Here is a 15,935-nt window from a genome sequence, read left to right on the forward strand (position 1 = left end):
GTGCCCAGGTAATGGGCAAGCCAAGAGGGGACCCTCCTGGACTGAGGTGGAGCTCAAGGACCTCCTTGCTCTAGGGGCTGAGGAGGAGGTCCTTTGCCAAATAGGTGCCTGGCAGCAGAATGTGGAGACCTATGACAGACTGGCCATTGGTCTTGCCACCCAAGGGCCTCCAGGGAGGGGGTAGGGGGCTCCTGATATGCTGCTGTGGTGGCTTGTGCTTGAGTGGATCAAAGTGAAGTAGCTGACGCAGGCCTACTGCAAAGCCCACGATGCTGCCATCCAGTCAGGGGCAAGGCCTGCCCACTGCCCCCAGTGCAGGGAGCTGCATAGACTCCTGAGGCTAAGGGAGGTGGCTGCTCGAAGCACCTGCTCGGAGCACAACCCCCCCTCCCCCGCCTGCAGACACTGACGAGGAGGAGGGCCCCTCTGGCACCACCAGCCCCCCATATGGGGACCAGCCCACTGAGATCGAGGGCGATGACAAGGGCTCCAGCAATGCCCTCCCCTCCAGGACGACCAGCCTAACCTTGTTCACCCGAGCCTCGCCTAAGCTCCTGGAGGTTGCAGCTGGTAGATATAGGGTGATCAGGATGTTACAGAGCCCAAGGACAGGTCCCCTGCTGGACCTGGGGAAGGAGGAGGGGCACCAAACATGGCCCAACCATCACCAGGCACCTGGGATCCCAAGGGTCCCATGGGCCATTGCACAGCAGGGGAGCAGGGAGGGGGCCAGTGAAGCAGAGATCCCAGCCCACCCCTCCCCTGACTTGGGACCCAGCACTTACGGGCTGTACCCCCGTCTCCTTCTGTCTCCTCAGGTCCACCATTGGGCAGCCATCACAACCCAGCTGAGCAGGCCACAGCCACAGGGAGCCGGGAAGCCACCCCACTGCCCCAGACTGCATCCCCTCGTCCATCCTCCCACCCCATTGCCAGCTCAACCCGCAGCTTCCCCCACCGAAGGTGCCCCCCAGAAGATGCCCACCTTGTGGTGGACCTGTCCCTGGCCACCCGCATTGAGCTGGCTCAGTGGCTCCTGGCCAGAGTAGGTGCACCTGTCCAGCCCCAGTGCCCTCCTGCATGCTCTTCAGAGGCTGAGCATGCTGCACCCCCACCTCATCCCTGCCTCCCCATGGTCCCAGCCCCATCGCACCTCTGCAGGGGCACTCAGACCTGAGGCAGTACAGGCAGCTGTGGGTGCTGTGGCTCCTGGTCCTCCACACCACCAGGTGACTGAGCCCTCTCACAACCCAGCCCTCCTCCAAGTTTGGTCCCCCAACTCAGACCCCTGCTTCCCCTCAATAGAGTGGTTCCCCCGTGCACTGTACACAGTTTGACACATTCTGTTTTGTTTGGTCCAACAGATATGTGTATTATTCCCACCCTAACCCTGAGTTCCTTGTTCATGATGGGAGAGTGGTGAATGAGTGAGTGGAAGGAGGTGTGTTTGGTGGGGGAGCATGAGGAATGGTGGAGTGGGGCGGGTCTGTGGTCGGAGTGTGGCTGGGAGGGCCAGAGAAGGCCCTGCACAAAGGCCTGGCATAAGTCTTCCTGGACCCTGATCTCATCCCTCTGGGCCTGGCAGCACGGGACAGCAGATGGCTTTTCATACCTGGCCCTTGGGTCTGCAGCTCAGTCCTGGAGGAAGGGCTCCAGTCCTCCCTCCACAAGATTGTGGAGGACACAGCACCTGGCCACCACTGTGGGGATGTTTGGGAGGTTGACATCCAGCCTCATGAGAAGGCTCTGAAACTTCCCCTTCAGCCTCCCAAATGCTTGCTCTACTGTGCCCCTGGCATGGTTGAGGCTGCCATTGAAGGTGTTCTGGGCCGGGGAGGTACATTCGGTATAGGGCTGCATGAGCCACAAGTGCAGTGGGTACGTGGCAAGGGCATGATGCAGAGGGCCTCGTGATGTCCCTGAATGGGAGCTCCAACTGGGTGACATACTTGCCCTGCTGCATCTGGCTTCCTAGCCATGAATTCCAGAACACCTGGGCATCATGGGCCCAGCCCGGCCACCCTATGCACACAGTCAGGAAATGGCCTCTCATGTCCACTAGGGTCTGGAGTACCAACAAGTGGTACCCCTTCCTGTTAATGTATGTGCCCCCACTGTAGTCCGTGGCCTGGATTGCCATGTGTGTCCCATCCAGGGCTCCAAATCAATTTGGGAACCCCAGCTCTGAGAATCCAGCAAGGGCAGTGTCCAGGTACCCTAGGGTGATGACACGTCACAGGATCACCATGTTGATGGCTCGGATGACCTGTGGTGGGGGAGGGGGAAGGAAGACACGTGCATGAATGCCAGACTGGGGGGCCCCCTTACCCTTGCTCCCTCCCTGCCAGGACCCCCCACCCCAGTTCCCCTCTGCCCAGCAGGGCCCCACATCGCCCCTCTCTGGCAGGGCCCCCTCCTCCTTCCCCCCTCCATGCCAAGGACCTCCTCCCTTTTACCCCCTCCCCACCAAAGCCCCCTCCCCTTTCCTCCCCTCCACGAGGGACCGCCGTCCCCTTTGCCCCTCTCTGCCAGGGACCCCCTTCCCCCTGCCCAGTAGCCCCCTCCCTAGCATGGTCTGTGAAGTAGGCCAGGCTTACCTCTATCAGCACCACTCCAACGGTGGCCTTGCCAACTCCATGGCTGATGGACCGGTGGCTGTCGGGGTCTGGCCAGCCTCCACAGTGCAATTGCCACCCTTTTCTGTGCTGGGAGTGCTGGCCACATCCGGATGTCCTGGTGCTGGAGGACTCAGGCAAGCCAGTGGCAGAGGTCCTTGAATGTCTGCCAGGTCATTCTGAAGTTCCTCAGCCACCACTCATTGTCTCAGTTCCCCAGCACCAGCCGGTCCCATCATTTGGTGCTGGTGGTGAAGGCCCATCGGCGCCGGATCAGAGGGTCTGAGGGAGGGGCAGCAGGGCCCTGCCCAAGGCCTGGAGGGTGGGGCCTGTGCGGGTGACCCATCTCTACTTCTGGAATAGCACAGTGAGCATCATGGCCAGCGGGCTGGCCACAGTGCTGAGGGGGTCCTCCTCGAGGAGCATCTGGGTAGGCATGGTGTGCAGCTTTGCTTTCCAACATTCAGTCTGCCCTGCTGTGTGCAGCCTGACACCCTTGAGCACATGCAGGGTGAGGGTGTTGGGAGGGGTCCTTTAAGGGTTCAGCTGGCTGCGAGCCCGGAAGGGCTTTTTGGTCATACGATCCCTGCCTACATCATTTCCTGGCCCCTTACTTCAAACATGTGCTATTGCTGTGTAGATGCTTTACTTCGAAATAGAGGGAGCCTACTTCGAAGTAAGGGAGGGGTGCTTTTTTGTGTAGACACTCTACTTCAATGTTTCTAACTTCGAAGTAATTTTGTAGTATAGATGCAGCCAAAGAATAACAAATATGAGATATAATTATTGGCTTAAAATACGTTTGGCAAATAATGAGCCCATTCTTCCCTAGAAGGAAGAATGTGTAATTGCATGTCTGACCAAACTGATTGTCAAGTGGAGACAATTAATGACATCTACATAAAAGACAATAAAAATATCCACCTAGCAAATGAGGGAGTTGATTATATATACTATTACTATATTATAAAAATGTAACATCTTAATAAATATGATTGCAAAATAAAATATTGACACAATATGAGGAAACTCTGAAATCTGTGTTAATGAGGAAACTCTGAATCCTGGCATTCTCTTGTCCAGCAACATCTACAGTCTGGCAAGACCATGGCTTTTTCCAGGAACAGAGAGTTGGGGTTGGGAGGAGGAGGGGCCCACTAGAACTGTGGCTGGAACTCAGTGCTGGGAAGCCACATCCTTGTTGGCGGCAAGAGGGGGAGGGGCAAGCAGCAGCCAGAGAGGCCCAGCCTGGGAGCAGCAGTAAGAAACTCTTGCCCTGGGGGCAGTGGCCAGGACTGGGAAACTGACAGCCCAGGCTGGGAAGGAGAGGCTCTTGGCCATGGCTAGCCAGGAAGCCACAGCCTGGGGTAGCTGCAGCCAGATCCAGGCAGGAACTACAGCACTGGCAAGCTGCAGGTGGGGAGGGGTGGCTGAGGCCTGGAGCCAGCAGCTAGAGGCCCATAGGGGGACACTGATTTCCCTTCATCCAGCAAAATCCTTGATCTTGGACTGTGTAGGTCTCAAGGATGCCGGACCAGGGAGGTTGATCCTCTACTTGCTGATACTATGCTTTAAACATACAGTGAAACAGGCTTCCCCCAGATAGGAAGGAAAGAGATTGTCTACCCTGTGCCAATACAAGGTTAGCATTATGTAATCAAAACAATGGCTGGGTAGTGGAATATACACAGGGGCACATGTCCCAAAGAGGTTCTGTCACAATATAAAGTGGGCAACAACAACTTAAGCCACTGCCTACATAAATAAAATTGAGCTCATAACTCTTCTTCTTGTGATTCTCTCCCCAAGTGTGGGTGCTACGCTTTAGGTGACGTCAGAGCAGTGTCCTTGAGGGGATGGAAGGAGCTTCAGAACTGAAATCATACTGAATGAAAGCACCATGTGAATGAACATTGTATCAGAATATGTGCGCCATACCAATGCAGAGTTCTGTGTAAAAGTTTGGGGTGAAGTCCAGATTGTGGGTCTGCCAATTTCCACAATGCAGATGTTGTTGAGAAAGGATACTGGTGATGAGAGATTCCAAGTAGTATATGTGTGGATCCCTGAATTTGTTGTTACTTGTACTGGAGTACTTTGGGCTTGTCTACACTAGCTCCCTACTTCGAAGGAAGGATGGTAAGCAGGGTGTTGGGAGATTATTAACGAGGTGCTGCGCTGCATATGCAGCACTTCATTAAGCAAATTCCACCCCAACCCCCCAATGCAACTCCGAAGTTTTAAACTTTGAAGATCATGTGTAGCTGTGGCTCACCTGCCGGTACTTCAAAGTGCCTGGGCAACTTCCAAGTCCCTTTACCCCTCAAAATTTTGGAGTTGCCACGGGGTGTGTGAGGGTTGCTTAATGAAGTGCTGCACATGCATGGCAGCACTTTGTTAATAAACTCCCAACACCCCACTTACCATCCTCCCTTCTAAGTAGGGAGCTAGTGTAGACAAGCCCGAAGTGTCCTTTGGATTAATTGGTGATGGGAAATAGTTTTGGAGACTTGTAAACTGATTTAATTCTGTTGATATAAATGTGAAATGCCTATGGATATCCAAAGTATTTAGTGTGGATTGTCTACTCTTCATATGTGGCTTTGAGAGAAATATGGGTAGTGTGGCATGGCACCTTCTTTGTCTCACCAACCTCAGCAATTCTTCTTTTGTCAAGATGGGTAAATCAACTCCTATCTTCTACACTGGACAGACAGTCTTTCTCATGGCAGGCACCCAGGCTTATCTGTTTGCCCTGCGTGAAGAAGCACAGCTTCTCCTCCTAGAGAAGTTTACTTTCCTGCTGCCAGTAGACTAGTAACCAGCAGCCTCTCTCCTCTTTCCTACTCTCCCGCTCTCGGTAAGGGAGGGGCTTTAAAAAGGTCTGAGGAAGCCTTTAACTGGACTGAGATATTTCTAATTTATCTGAAGTGATTTCTCCTCAGCTGATCCAGATTCACCTGTAGCCCTTATCAGCTGATCTACATTGACCTCTTCTTAGCTGATCCTCACTGATCTAAAGTAATCCTTTCTCAGCTGATATAAAAGAGGGCCCTTAACATTCTAGGGCTTACATACCTGCCTTCTCAGCCCCTCCTGCAGCTGGCCATCCTGAGTTTGTCATAGAGTGACTACCCCCACTCAATTCTACGAGGTTGGGCTACTAGGGCCACAAGGCAGTGCACCACAGACAAAACATCACTTTTGCCACACATGCTCAGTGACCTAAGTTGTACTCTGAAGTAGAAGGGCTGCAGTGACAGAAATAACCTCATGGCCCTAGCATCTCTTTATTTCAAAAGGACTCAACGTATTTCAAAATCCCCTTATTCCTCTCAGCATGGCCATTTTGAAATTTTGGCCAAGTGTGGCCACAGCCTAACTTTTTTAGTTGGAGCTTCATTATGTTCCTACCCATGACGTATCCAAGGTACATGGCTTCTTCAAGTCTTACTGCACACTTGTAAAACAAAAGAGCTGTCATACAACATTTTAAAAACTAACATATTTATTTATTTATTTATTTTGTTAGTTTTTAAAGTGCTACAACTGATTTTTTGTTTTGTGAAGATACAGACTAACACAGCGACCTCTCTGTGATTGCACACTTGAGCTGTGTCTACACGTGCACGCTACTTCAAAGTAGCGGCACTAACTTCGAAATAGCGCCCGTCGCGGCTACATGTGTCGGGCGCTATTTCGAAGTTAACTTCGACGTTAGGCGGCGAGACGTCGAAGTCGCTAACCCCATGAGGGGATAGGAATAGCGCCCTATGTAGGGACAGTGTAGACGATCCACGTCCCGCAACGTCGAAATTGCCGGGTCCTCCATGGCGGCCATCAGCTGGGGGGTTGAGAGACGCTCTCTCCAGCCCCTCAGCTCACTGGTGGCCGCGTGGAGCGGCCCCTTAAAGGTCCCCTCCCCCTCCCTGCCTCTGCAGGAAGCTGAGGCAACGTGAAGGCTGCAGCCTGCACACGCGGGCAGCCTGCTGCACCCTCAGCCACCCACCCAGCGGCGATGGCTAGCCGGCAGCCCCCCCAGTGCCCCCAGGGGACCCCCCCAAGGGGAGCCAGGGCAGCCAGCCCAGCCAGAGGGCCAGCCAGGCTGGGAAGTGGCAGCGGGGCCCCTCCTGGACGGAGGCCGAGCTGCGGGACCTGCTGGGGCTCTGGAGCGAGGAGGAGGTGCTCCAGGTAATGGGGAGCAAGAGGCGGAACGCGGATGCGTTCGCTCAGCTGGCCGATGGCCTGGCTGCCCGGGGTCACCCTGCCCGCACTCCTGATCATGTGAGGAGTAAGGTGAAGGAGCTGCGGCAGGGTTATGCCCGGGCCCAGGATGTGACCAGCCGATCTGGGGCCGCCCCCCGTCACTTGCCCCTCACGGCACACCTCCTCCCCTCCGACCACCCTTGACACCTCGGCTGACGAGCCCGAGCAGGCCCTGCAGCCGCAGTCCGCCCCGGAGGCAAGCCCCGCACCCCAGGGGCCCCCCCCGGAGGCCATCCCTGGGACATCGCGGCAGGAGGAGGAGGAGGAGGAGGAGGACGGGGGCTCCTCCTCCGCAGAATCCAGCCTGCAGATCCTCCTCCTGCCATCCCGGAGCAGCAGCAGGGCCTCCGACCCCCGGGGATCTCCGGACCGTGGGAGCGGACCCACAGGTAGGTACCCCTCTCTGGTGGACACCCCTGGGCTTGAGGAGCGGGGGGTAACAGAGATGTGTCCAGGGCCCCCCACACGCTCACATGGCCATGGCCCCAAGGACACCAGGGCCATGGCCCTCACAGCACTGCAGCCATCAGCCCCTGCCCCCCCACACCCTGCATGACAGTGCCATGCCCCATCTCTGGGCCAGGGGGGAGCGGAACCTCGAGGGGCCCCCGGGCGGAGTGGGTGGGACACCCCACAGCAGCAGCATGTAATGGAGTGGGGGGAGTGCCATAGGGAGACTCAGGCTACATATGAGCCACAAGAGCCGAAGAGCTCCCAGGGCCAAAGGAGGATCCTGGCGCTACAGCTGGCAGGTGGCACCTCTGCCCTGAACAAACAGGAGGGAGGAGCCGAGCTGGCTTGGAATTGGGGGGCAAGGGCGGGGGCCACAGGTAGAGGCTAGGGGATGGGAGAGCTGGTAGGCAGCCAGCCTGAGGAGGGGGAAAGCTGCATCCCAGAGGGGCCCCCCTTGGGGTCTTCTCCCCACGACGGGTTGGAAGGACTGTCTCTTCCGACAGCTGGGGCTGTCACTCCTGCCAGAAACTGGCCATCTGTGGCCTAAGAAACCTCTCCTGCTCTCAGACCCTGTGGGGTGAAGTGAGAGTCGCTCCCACCAGGGGACGGAGTGCAGGGCAGGGGGACCCCTGAACCTCATCCATCACAGCAGCATCTCCCGGGGACAGGGATGGGGAACCTGCAGCACAGGGCTGGGGGGACAAAGGCCACGGCTCGGGGCCCACACTAACGCCTGTCTCCATTCTTCTTTCCCCCCTCCTCTCCTGTGTCCTGCACCTGCACCTGCACCATCAGAAGGACCGGAAGAGAGCGCTGGCGAGGCCTCAGTTGTCCCGGAGAGCCCTCCGGGACCATCGCTCCAGGGCAGCCCCTCGGCCGAGGAACGACCGGCCCCGCGGAGGGCTAGACGGCGGACCCTGCGCCTACTACCGCCGACGGCGACGGACCCCCAGCTGCTGGCCATCCTCCTCCGGCAGCTGGAGGTCTCGGAGCAGCACCTCCAGCTGCAGGAGCGGGCGCTGGCCTGGCGCCAGGAGGCATGGGGGGCCTATATGCAGACATTTAACCGGCTCGTGGACTACCTGGCCCCCCATGCCGCGCCGGCCGACCCATCGCCCGCCCTGCCCGCTCCTGCAGCCCCACCACCAGCTGCTCCGCCTGTCGCTGGCCCGTCCGCCGTCGCCCCACCACCCACCCGCGAGGGCCAGAGCGCCGAGGGACCCCTGGAGCCACCTGAGACTCGCCGGCCCCGATACCTTCCGGTCCAGCCCGCTCCCACCCAGCCGCGGACCAGGCTGCGAGCGCGGCAGGGCTCCCGGCCGGGCACGCCCAGTGCTGGGCTATAGGGGCGAGGGGCCCGGGACGTGGCCCCCCCCTTGTATATAGTTGGACCCTGTTTTTTTGGTCCCCCCGTTTGCCCCGTCCCCCCCATGTAAATAGTTCTCCCCTTTCTCCTCCCTGGTTTTCTTTTCATTATTTATGGCACACAGTTGTTTCTTTGGATTGTTTTATTTGTGTACATATTGCTTTGGTTGAACGTTTGTACCTAGTTTTCTGTTTGTGCTTCACATATTTATTTACACCCCAAAAAAAAGGTTCGGCCAGAAAAAAAAAAATTACGTTCAGCCACAAGTTCGTGCTGTCATTTGTCCAGGACAAGGGGGCGGGGCGGTGGGGTGCTCCATGGTGTGGGCGTTGGGGCAGGAGTGTGGGGGAGGAAGGAGCGGGCAGTAGGGGGCCTGGGCAGAGTTCACCCCGCGGCCTGTTCATCGAAGTGGGCCCACAGGGCCTCCCAGACCCGGGTCCCCTCGGGGTCCACCTGCCGACTGGGGGCAGCAGGTGGCTGCACGTGTGCCCTGCCGGCCTCCGCAGCCCAGCCCTGCAGAAAGGTCTCCCCCTTGCTCTCCACGAGGTTGTGCAGGGCGCAGCAGGCACCCACAATCTGGGGGATGTTGTTGGGGCCCGCATCCAGGCGGGTCAGGAGACATCTCCAGCGTCCCTTGAGGCGGCCAAATGAGCGCTCCACCACCTGGCGTGCACGGTTCAGGCGCTCGTTGAAGCGCTCCTGGCTAGCAGAGAGATGGCCCGTGTAGGGGTGCATGAGCCACGGCCGGAGGGGGTATGCCGCATCTGCGATGACGCAGAAGGGCATGGTGGTGTCCCCCAGAGGGATCTCCCGCTGGGGGATGTAGGTCCCCGCCTCCGGCCGGCGGCACAGGACCGAGTTCCGGAAAACCCGGGCGTCGTGGGTGCTGCCAGGCCAGCCCACGTAAATGTCCTGGAAACGTCCCCGGCTGTCCACCAAGGCCTGCAGGATGACAGAATGGTAGCCCTTTCGATTGAGGTATCGTCCGCCACTGTGATGCGGGGCGTGGATGGGGATGTGAGTCCCATCCAGAGCCCCGAAGCAGTTGGGGAAGCCCAGGGTGGCAAAGGCGGCGACGGTGGCATCTGGGTCCCCCAGCCTCACGAGCCTGTGCAGGAGCCTGGCGTTGATGGCACGCACAACCTGCAGAGAAAGCACATGGGACAGCCCCAATGAGGGGTGAGCAGGGTGTGCGTGGCCCTGCCCTGCTCTGGCCCCCCTGCTCTGGCCCCCCTGCTTGGCCCCCCTGCCCTGCTCTGGCCCGGCCCTGCCCTGCCCTGGCCTGCTCTGGCCCCCCTGCCCTGCCCTGCTCTGGCCCCCCTGCCCTGCTCTGGCCCCCCTGCCCTGCCCTGCCCTGCCCTGGCCTGCCCTGCTCTGGTCCCCCTGCCCTGCTCTGGCCCCCCTGCCCTGGCCCCCCTGCCCTGCTCTGGCCCGGCCCTGCCCTGCCCTGGCCTGCTCTGGCCCCCCTGCCCTGGCCTGCCCTGCTCTGGCCCCCCTGCTCTGGCCCCCCTGCCCTGCTCTGGCCCCCCTGCCCTGCCCTGGTCTCCCCCTGTGGGTCCTCTTACCTCCATGAAGACAGCCCCGACGGTGGCCTTTCCAACACCAAACTGCTGTTCCACGGATCGGTAGCTGTCCGGAGTGGCCAGCTTCCAGACAGCGATGCCGACCCGTTTCTGCACTGTGAGGGCACGCCGCATGGCAGTGTCCTGGTGCCTGAGTGCGGGGGTGAGCCACTGGCACAGCTCCAGGAATGTCTGCCAGGTCATCCTGAAGTTCCTGAGCCAGTGGTCGTCGTCCCACTCCCCAAGCACCAGCCGCTCCCACCAGTCGGTGCTGGTGGGGTAGCTCCACAGCTGCCAGCGTGTGAGGCGGGGGGTGGAGCGGGGTGCTGCAGGTGTAGGGGTTGAGCCCTGCTGCCCTGGGGGCATCTCCTCCTCTGAGGCAAGGAGGTGCTCAGCTGCCTCCCACATGGCATGGGTCAGGGCAAGCCCTGCTCCTGCCGGGAGGGCTGGGTGGACCTCTAGCTGCTGCTGCTGCTGCTGGGGGTCCATGACTGTGGTGCCCGGGGTCTGTGTGCCTATGGCTCCTCAGACCGCGTGCTGTGCAGGCTGAGTGTATGTGGGAGGGGCCCTTTAAGGGAGCGGCTAGCTGTTGCCCCGGAAGCGCTAGTCCGCCCATTGACCCTGTCTGCAGCTGTGCCTGGCATCCCTATTTCGATGTGTGCTCCTTGGGCATGTAGATGTTCCCTCGCTGCGCCTATTTCGATGTTGGCCTGAGCAACGTCGAAGTTGAACATCGACGTTGCCGGCCCTGGAGGACGTGTAGACGCTATTCATCGAAATAGCCTATTTCGATGTCGCAACATCGAAATAAGCTACTTTGATGTAGGCTTCACGTGTAGACGTAGCCTTGGAGAGATTTGCAGTGAGACTGGCCCTCCGTAAGGTATCCTTTCGTCTTCCACTTTCTCTAGGGCTACATCTACACTTAGGAAAAAACTTAAAAATGGCCATGCTAATGGCCAAATGAGAGAATACTAGTGAGGCACTGAAATGAATATTCAGTGCCTTATTAGCATGCTGCCATTCATGGCACTTCAAAAGTGCTGTGTGTTGTTCATGCATGGCTTGTGTACACATGGGTCCTGCAAACATCAAAATCCCCTTATTCCTATCAGTCCAGGGACTTCAAAGTAGCATAGGGACTTCAAAGTACCCATGGCTGACCCACGGCTACATGCAAGCCGGCACTTTGAAGTTTCACACTTCAAAGTTGCTGTGGGGGAGATTTAGCCTTATGAAGTGCTGCATACACATTGCATACACATTACCACTGCTATATTCTGTAAGTATCCATGTAGTGAGCTGTGATTCAGTGAGTTGGTATTATATACTTTTAAGGATAAATATCCATTTGCATCCACAATGTTTCTGAAGTTTGAAAAAAAAGAATAAAAAAGTGTTATTTAACTTTTCAAAAACCCTTGACGGTCTGGAGTACTTTCCAACCTTCCCCCTGGTTTTCCCCCACTGTTTGTTTTACACTTGATATTTTGACAGTTCTGTATGTCATATAAGAAATTCCTTAGATTCTGTAATTAAGAAAATTAATGAGAGGAAAGTTAGTTCACCTGTTTCTCATAATGCTTCATGCCTCAAATTACATTTTGGTTTAATAAAAATAAACACTGCCTTGGAGTCAGAAACTTTCATAATACATTATAAGTCTGGTCTGCCCTCCAATGCAGTGCGCCCACAATTTCCCTGACACTCCATTGGTGGGGCTGGGCCAGGTCCTGTGATGGCTGGGAAAGGGGCTGAGGCTGGCACAGTCTGGGGGGGATTGCTGGGGGAGGGGTCTGGGTCAGGCCCTGTGCTAGCCAGGGTAGAAGCTCAACTGGGGAATGGGCTGGGTCCCACGCTGGCTGGGGGAGGGGCTGGGGCAGGGGCTGGGGCTGGCACAGTGCTCAAGGCAGGCTGGGGGCAGGATATGGTAGAGCTTTGCCCAGACAGACAGATGGACAAACAAAAATAATACATAAGATGATACCATAGAAAAGGATTTATATATTACTATTCGCAATAAAACTGATTTAACAATGATACAAAAATGTGATTATACATTTCATGTATCAAATAATTAGACATGTATAGGATATTATACCATTGGTTAGAGGATCATCTATTCATACTGAAAAATGCACTCTGTGGCATGCATACATTTGCATATTTATCAAGACTGCAAAGCCAGTCATAATAATATAGTTACACATGCAATTAAATTACACATACATCTTGGTCCTTCGCTTTGAAAATCTGGCCTTCAAAATGTACTTCTAGTGTTTACCACCTAGACAAAGTAACTTAAGATAAAGGTGAGCTTATTAGTTACAATTAGTTTCCTCATTGGCCTAAAGTCCCTTTCTAGGGCAATTTTCCCACTGTAGGAAATTCAATGTTTGCTTAATGACTTGAGGAGCAGGAACCCTGAAAGTGTGACAAGAAAACAAATTATAGTTAAATGAATTTAGTTTTCATATCTTCAGTAGATTATTCCAAGGGCCAATATCCGAAACAAATAAATTCCAGATTCTTGACCTGTGGAATTTACATTCTAAGACACTGATGTTTCAATACATATTTAGAAAGTTCTGTAATAGCATCCTTATATTTACATGATTATAATACAAACCACATTATCAGCCTGAAAAAATCTGTGTACTTATATGATACTTAATGATCATGCAGTAGAATAAGCATGCTTTTAAAATGAAGAACTGGCTGGAGAAATCAAGCTGCTGAATCAAAAACTTTCCTCTTCACTAATAATTTCAGTCTTTATCAGAAGTGACAATCATCTCTAGAGTTGATCAGTGACCTTGTCTCTGCCCTAATATTAATCTCATGGGTCAGATGTTCTTAATGGATGCAAACCAGAATGAAAAGACTACTGACAAATACCAGTATTTTAGTAGGCAGCATTTTTTACACTGATTCTGATTAATTTCTAATAATGCTAATGCAATACCAGCTTGTTTGTGGTAGTGAGTTGCATTTAAATTACTGTATGATATAAAATCTGTAACACTTTTTAAAAGGATCAATTTAATCATTAACACACATGAGAGGGAAGAGAAAAGCTGAAAACAATTTTTTTTAATCACACTAAAGAATATAATTAAGTATAAAGTTTTCCTATATCCAAAGCAGGTACAACAGAAACCCTTAGTGGAAATATTTTGAGGCCTCAAGATTTATTTTCCCTGTATAAACATAAACATAATAACACCATATTCTAGTGCGATTTACAGCACGTCCTGAATGGTGTCCTAGCAATCAATGTGTTCTCTATTCAGCGTGAGAGTCTGTTGACTTTATTCCAGTTCACCACACTTTCCAAGCAGCCCCAATGGCACTATTAAGAGAAATGACAAGAGAATTTGGCTCTCAAATGCCAGTGAGATACTTAAAACAATGTATGTAACTCACACTAGTGTAATTGAACTATACTGAAATTGCCTTACCATGGTGTAGCTGTGAGCCACCTTCATAAGATCTGTGCATCCTTGCGCATCAGCAAATGCGCGTATTCCCAAGCAGTTGGATGGATGTAAAAGCTTCATTAGAAAATGGCAGCAAACCTCTACTACTTGTGGGAGTTGGAGGAGGCAGGCAGCTGCCAGAAGATTTTCAATGGTGTCCTCCTTCAGTTCCAAGCAACCTGAAAAAGAGATTAAGATACAATTAAAAACAGATATACCTGTATATGTCTACATAAGAATATAATTACCAAAAGAGATTTTAGCAAATAATCCAGTAATAAATAAACACTATCCTGCCGTACAATGGTCACATGTCAACCTTAACACAAAACATTTATTACTGAAGCCTGAGTTTGTGCATCTGAGAATCAGAGTATCTGACTAAGTGGGTCTTTGTCCATGAAAGCTTGTGCTCCAATATATCTGTTAGTCTATGAGGTACCACAGGACTTCTTGTTTTTGCGGATACCCCTCTGATACTGAGAATCAGAGTTAACTCTCCATTTGGTATTAACAGCCAATTTGCAAGCAGCAACAGAACTAAATGGTTGCAGACAGTTGTAAAGGAAGGTCACATAATGGGAATGTTTAAATTTGTGCCTAGCACTAAAATATGTCTATCTGGCAAATTAAATGCTTGAGGCTCAGGTTAGAGTCTTTCATGCTCTTACAGAACCTCAGGCTAGGCCAATATAACTTTCAGACTTGAAAGCATACACACACATACACATAAGGGAGCCATGCCAGTGAAAACTGTACCTCAGATACTTTTAGTCCAAGTGGAATGGAGAGAAAAAGTAGGGATGCCATGGAGGATCTTTCGAACTATTTTCATGGTCAGTCAAATCTGAAGCTAATGCAATGGAATCAGTACGGCTTCAAGAAAGTCTGCTAAATTATATGCCGTCTTAACCTTTGAAGTATCTTGCATTATTAAAATCTGATTTTCAGAATAATAATTATAATACTTTTCCAAACATATGGACAAAGGATGTGAATGAGCTCTCCCCTGGCAGTTAGATCGGGAAGTAAAACAGAATTTAGAAGCAGACTGTAATTAAATGAACGCACCTACTCTGCATGGGCATTCAGCAGACAGAGCTGTGTTGCCCAAAGTGATCAACTTTCACTGGTGTTGGGTTACTAAATACAGGGGTAGTGACGTGTTGTTTTCAATGTTTTGGGCATTGTATGAGTATGGGGGAGCAGATCTGTGCTTAGCCCATCCTGACTGAAAGGTCATCATTAACTTAGAAGTATTTGCTTACTAAGGCCAAGAGCTCAAATTCCAGACCCCTGTGAAAGACAGAGGTGCTGAGCAGAGTTCCATGCAACGAGGTGGGATATATATCAGAGACCCAGACACTGTGTGACCTTCCCCTACTTACTGTTTAAAAAACAGAAGTAAGTAAGGCTCAGTTAGGGTTAATGTTCACTAAAACTGAAATCACTTATGGATGTGGTGTTTCTGCCCAGCCTGTTTAAGTTCCTCTGCTAGGAGCTCACAGTCACTGAGAGTTGAAAATCATGAAGAGCTGGTGGGGGGAACCTCAAGGAACTGATCTACAGAAGTTGCAGTACAGAAGCAAGAGGCAGAGGAGGACTGTGTACCAGTGGTGAAGGCAGACTAACACGGTAGGCCTCGAATTAGGATGGGTGGACAATGAAAAGAAAGCAGGAGTACAAGCTGTTGGGGGCCACCCATCACTCCTTCCAACTTCTTGGGGAGCAACAGCCACTCTGGCCAGAGGCCCTGGAAGAAAAGTGCACACCCACACCTTCGCTGTCCCCCTGCCCAGCACTCTATCCACAAACCAGAGTCAGAGGTTTGCCCAGCCCTATCCAACTGGCACTCCCATGGAGGAGCGGGATCAGGGCAATGGGGCTTACCACACTCCACCTGCCTGGTTCCCACTCAGGGGTGAGGTCAGCCCATAGGAGTCTTGCACTGCTGCAGTGATGCAGCCGGGGAGTGGGGTTGAAGGTCTTGCAATCCCCCACAACCCAATATCACTCCCCAGCAAGCACGCCAGGCAAATGCAGCAGAGCAAGCACCATGCACCATCTCCGAATCCCAGCTGCAGTGCCAGGCAGGTGGAGCAGGGCAGGTCCACACACTGACTCGAGAGCCTGGCAGAAGTGCTGGGTGAAAGGAACAGGGCAAGCCCCTGCCCCTTGACCCCCTCTCTGCAGC

The 15,935-nt window shown here is 53.5% G+C and overlaps 1 protein-coding gene across 2 annotated transcripts in view; it reads right to left on the reverse strand.

Annotated features, from left to right (window-relative positions):
* Window positions 1–15,935, reverse strand: part of KLHL1 (kelch like family member 1) — a 501,813-nt gene that overhangs the window by 276,461 nt on the left and 209,417 nt on the right. For both annotated transcript variants that reach the window (XM_074982861.1, XM_074982860.1), the window contains one exon: window positions 13,724–13,920. In XM_074982861.1, the coding sequence (XP_074838962.1) occupies window positions 13,724–13,920 (197 nt within the window). The remainder of the gene's footprint in view (window positions 1–13,723; window positions 13,921–15,935) is intronic.

The sequence above is a fragment of the Carettochelys insculpta genome, chromosome 1 (assembly GCF_033958435.1).
Source record: "Carettochelys insculpta isolate YL-2023 chromosome 1, ASM3395843v1, whole genome shotgun sequence".
Taxonomy (NCBI): Eukaryota; Metazoa; Chordata; order Testudines; family Carettochelyidae; genus Carettochelys; species Carettochelys insculpta.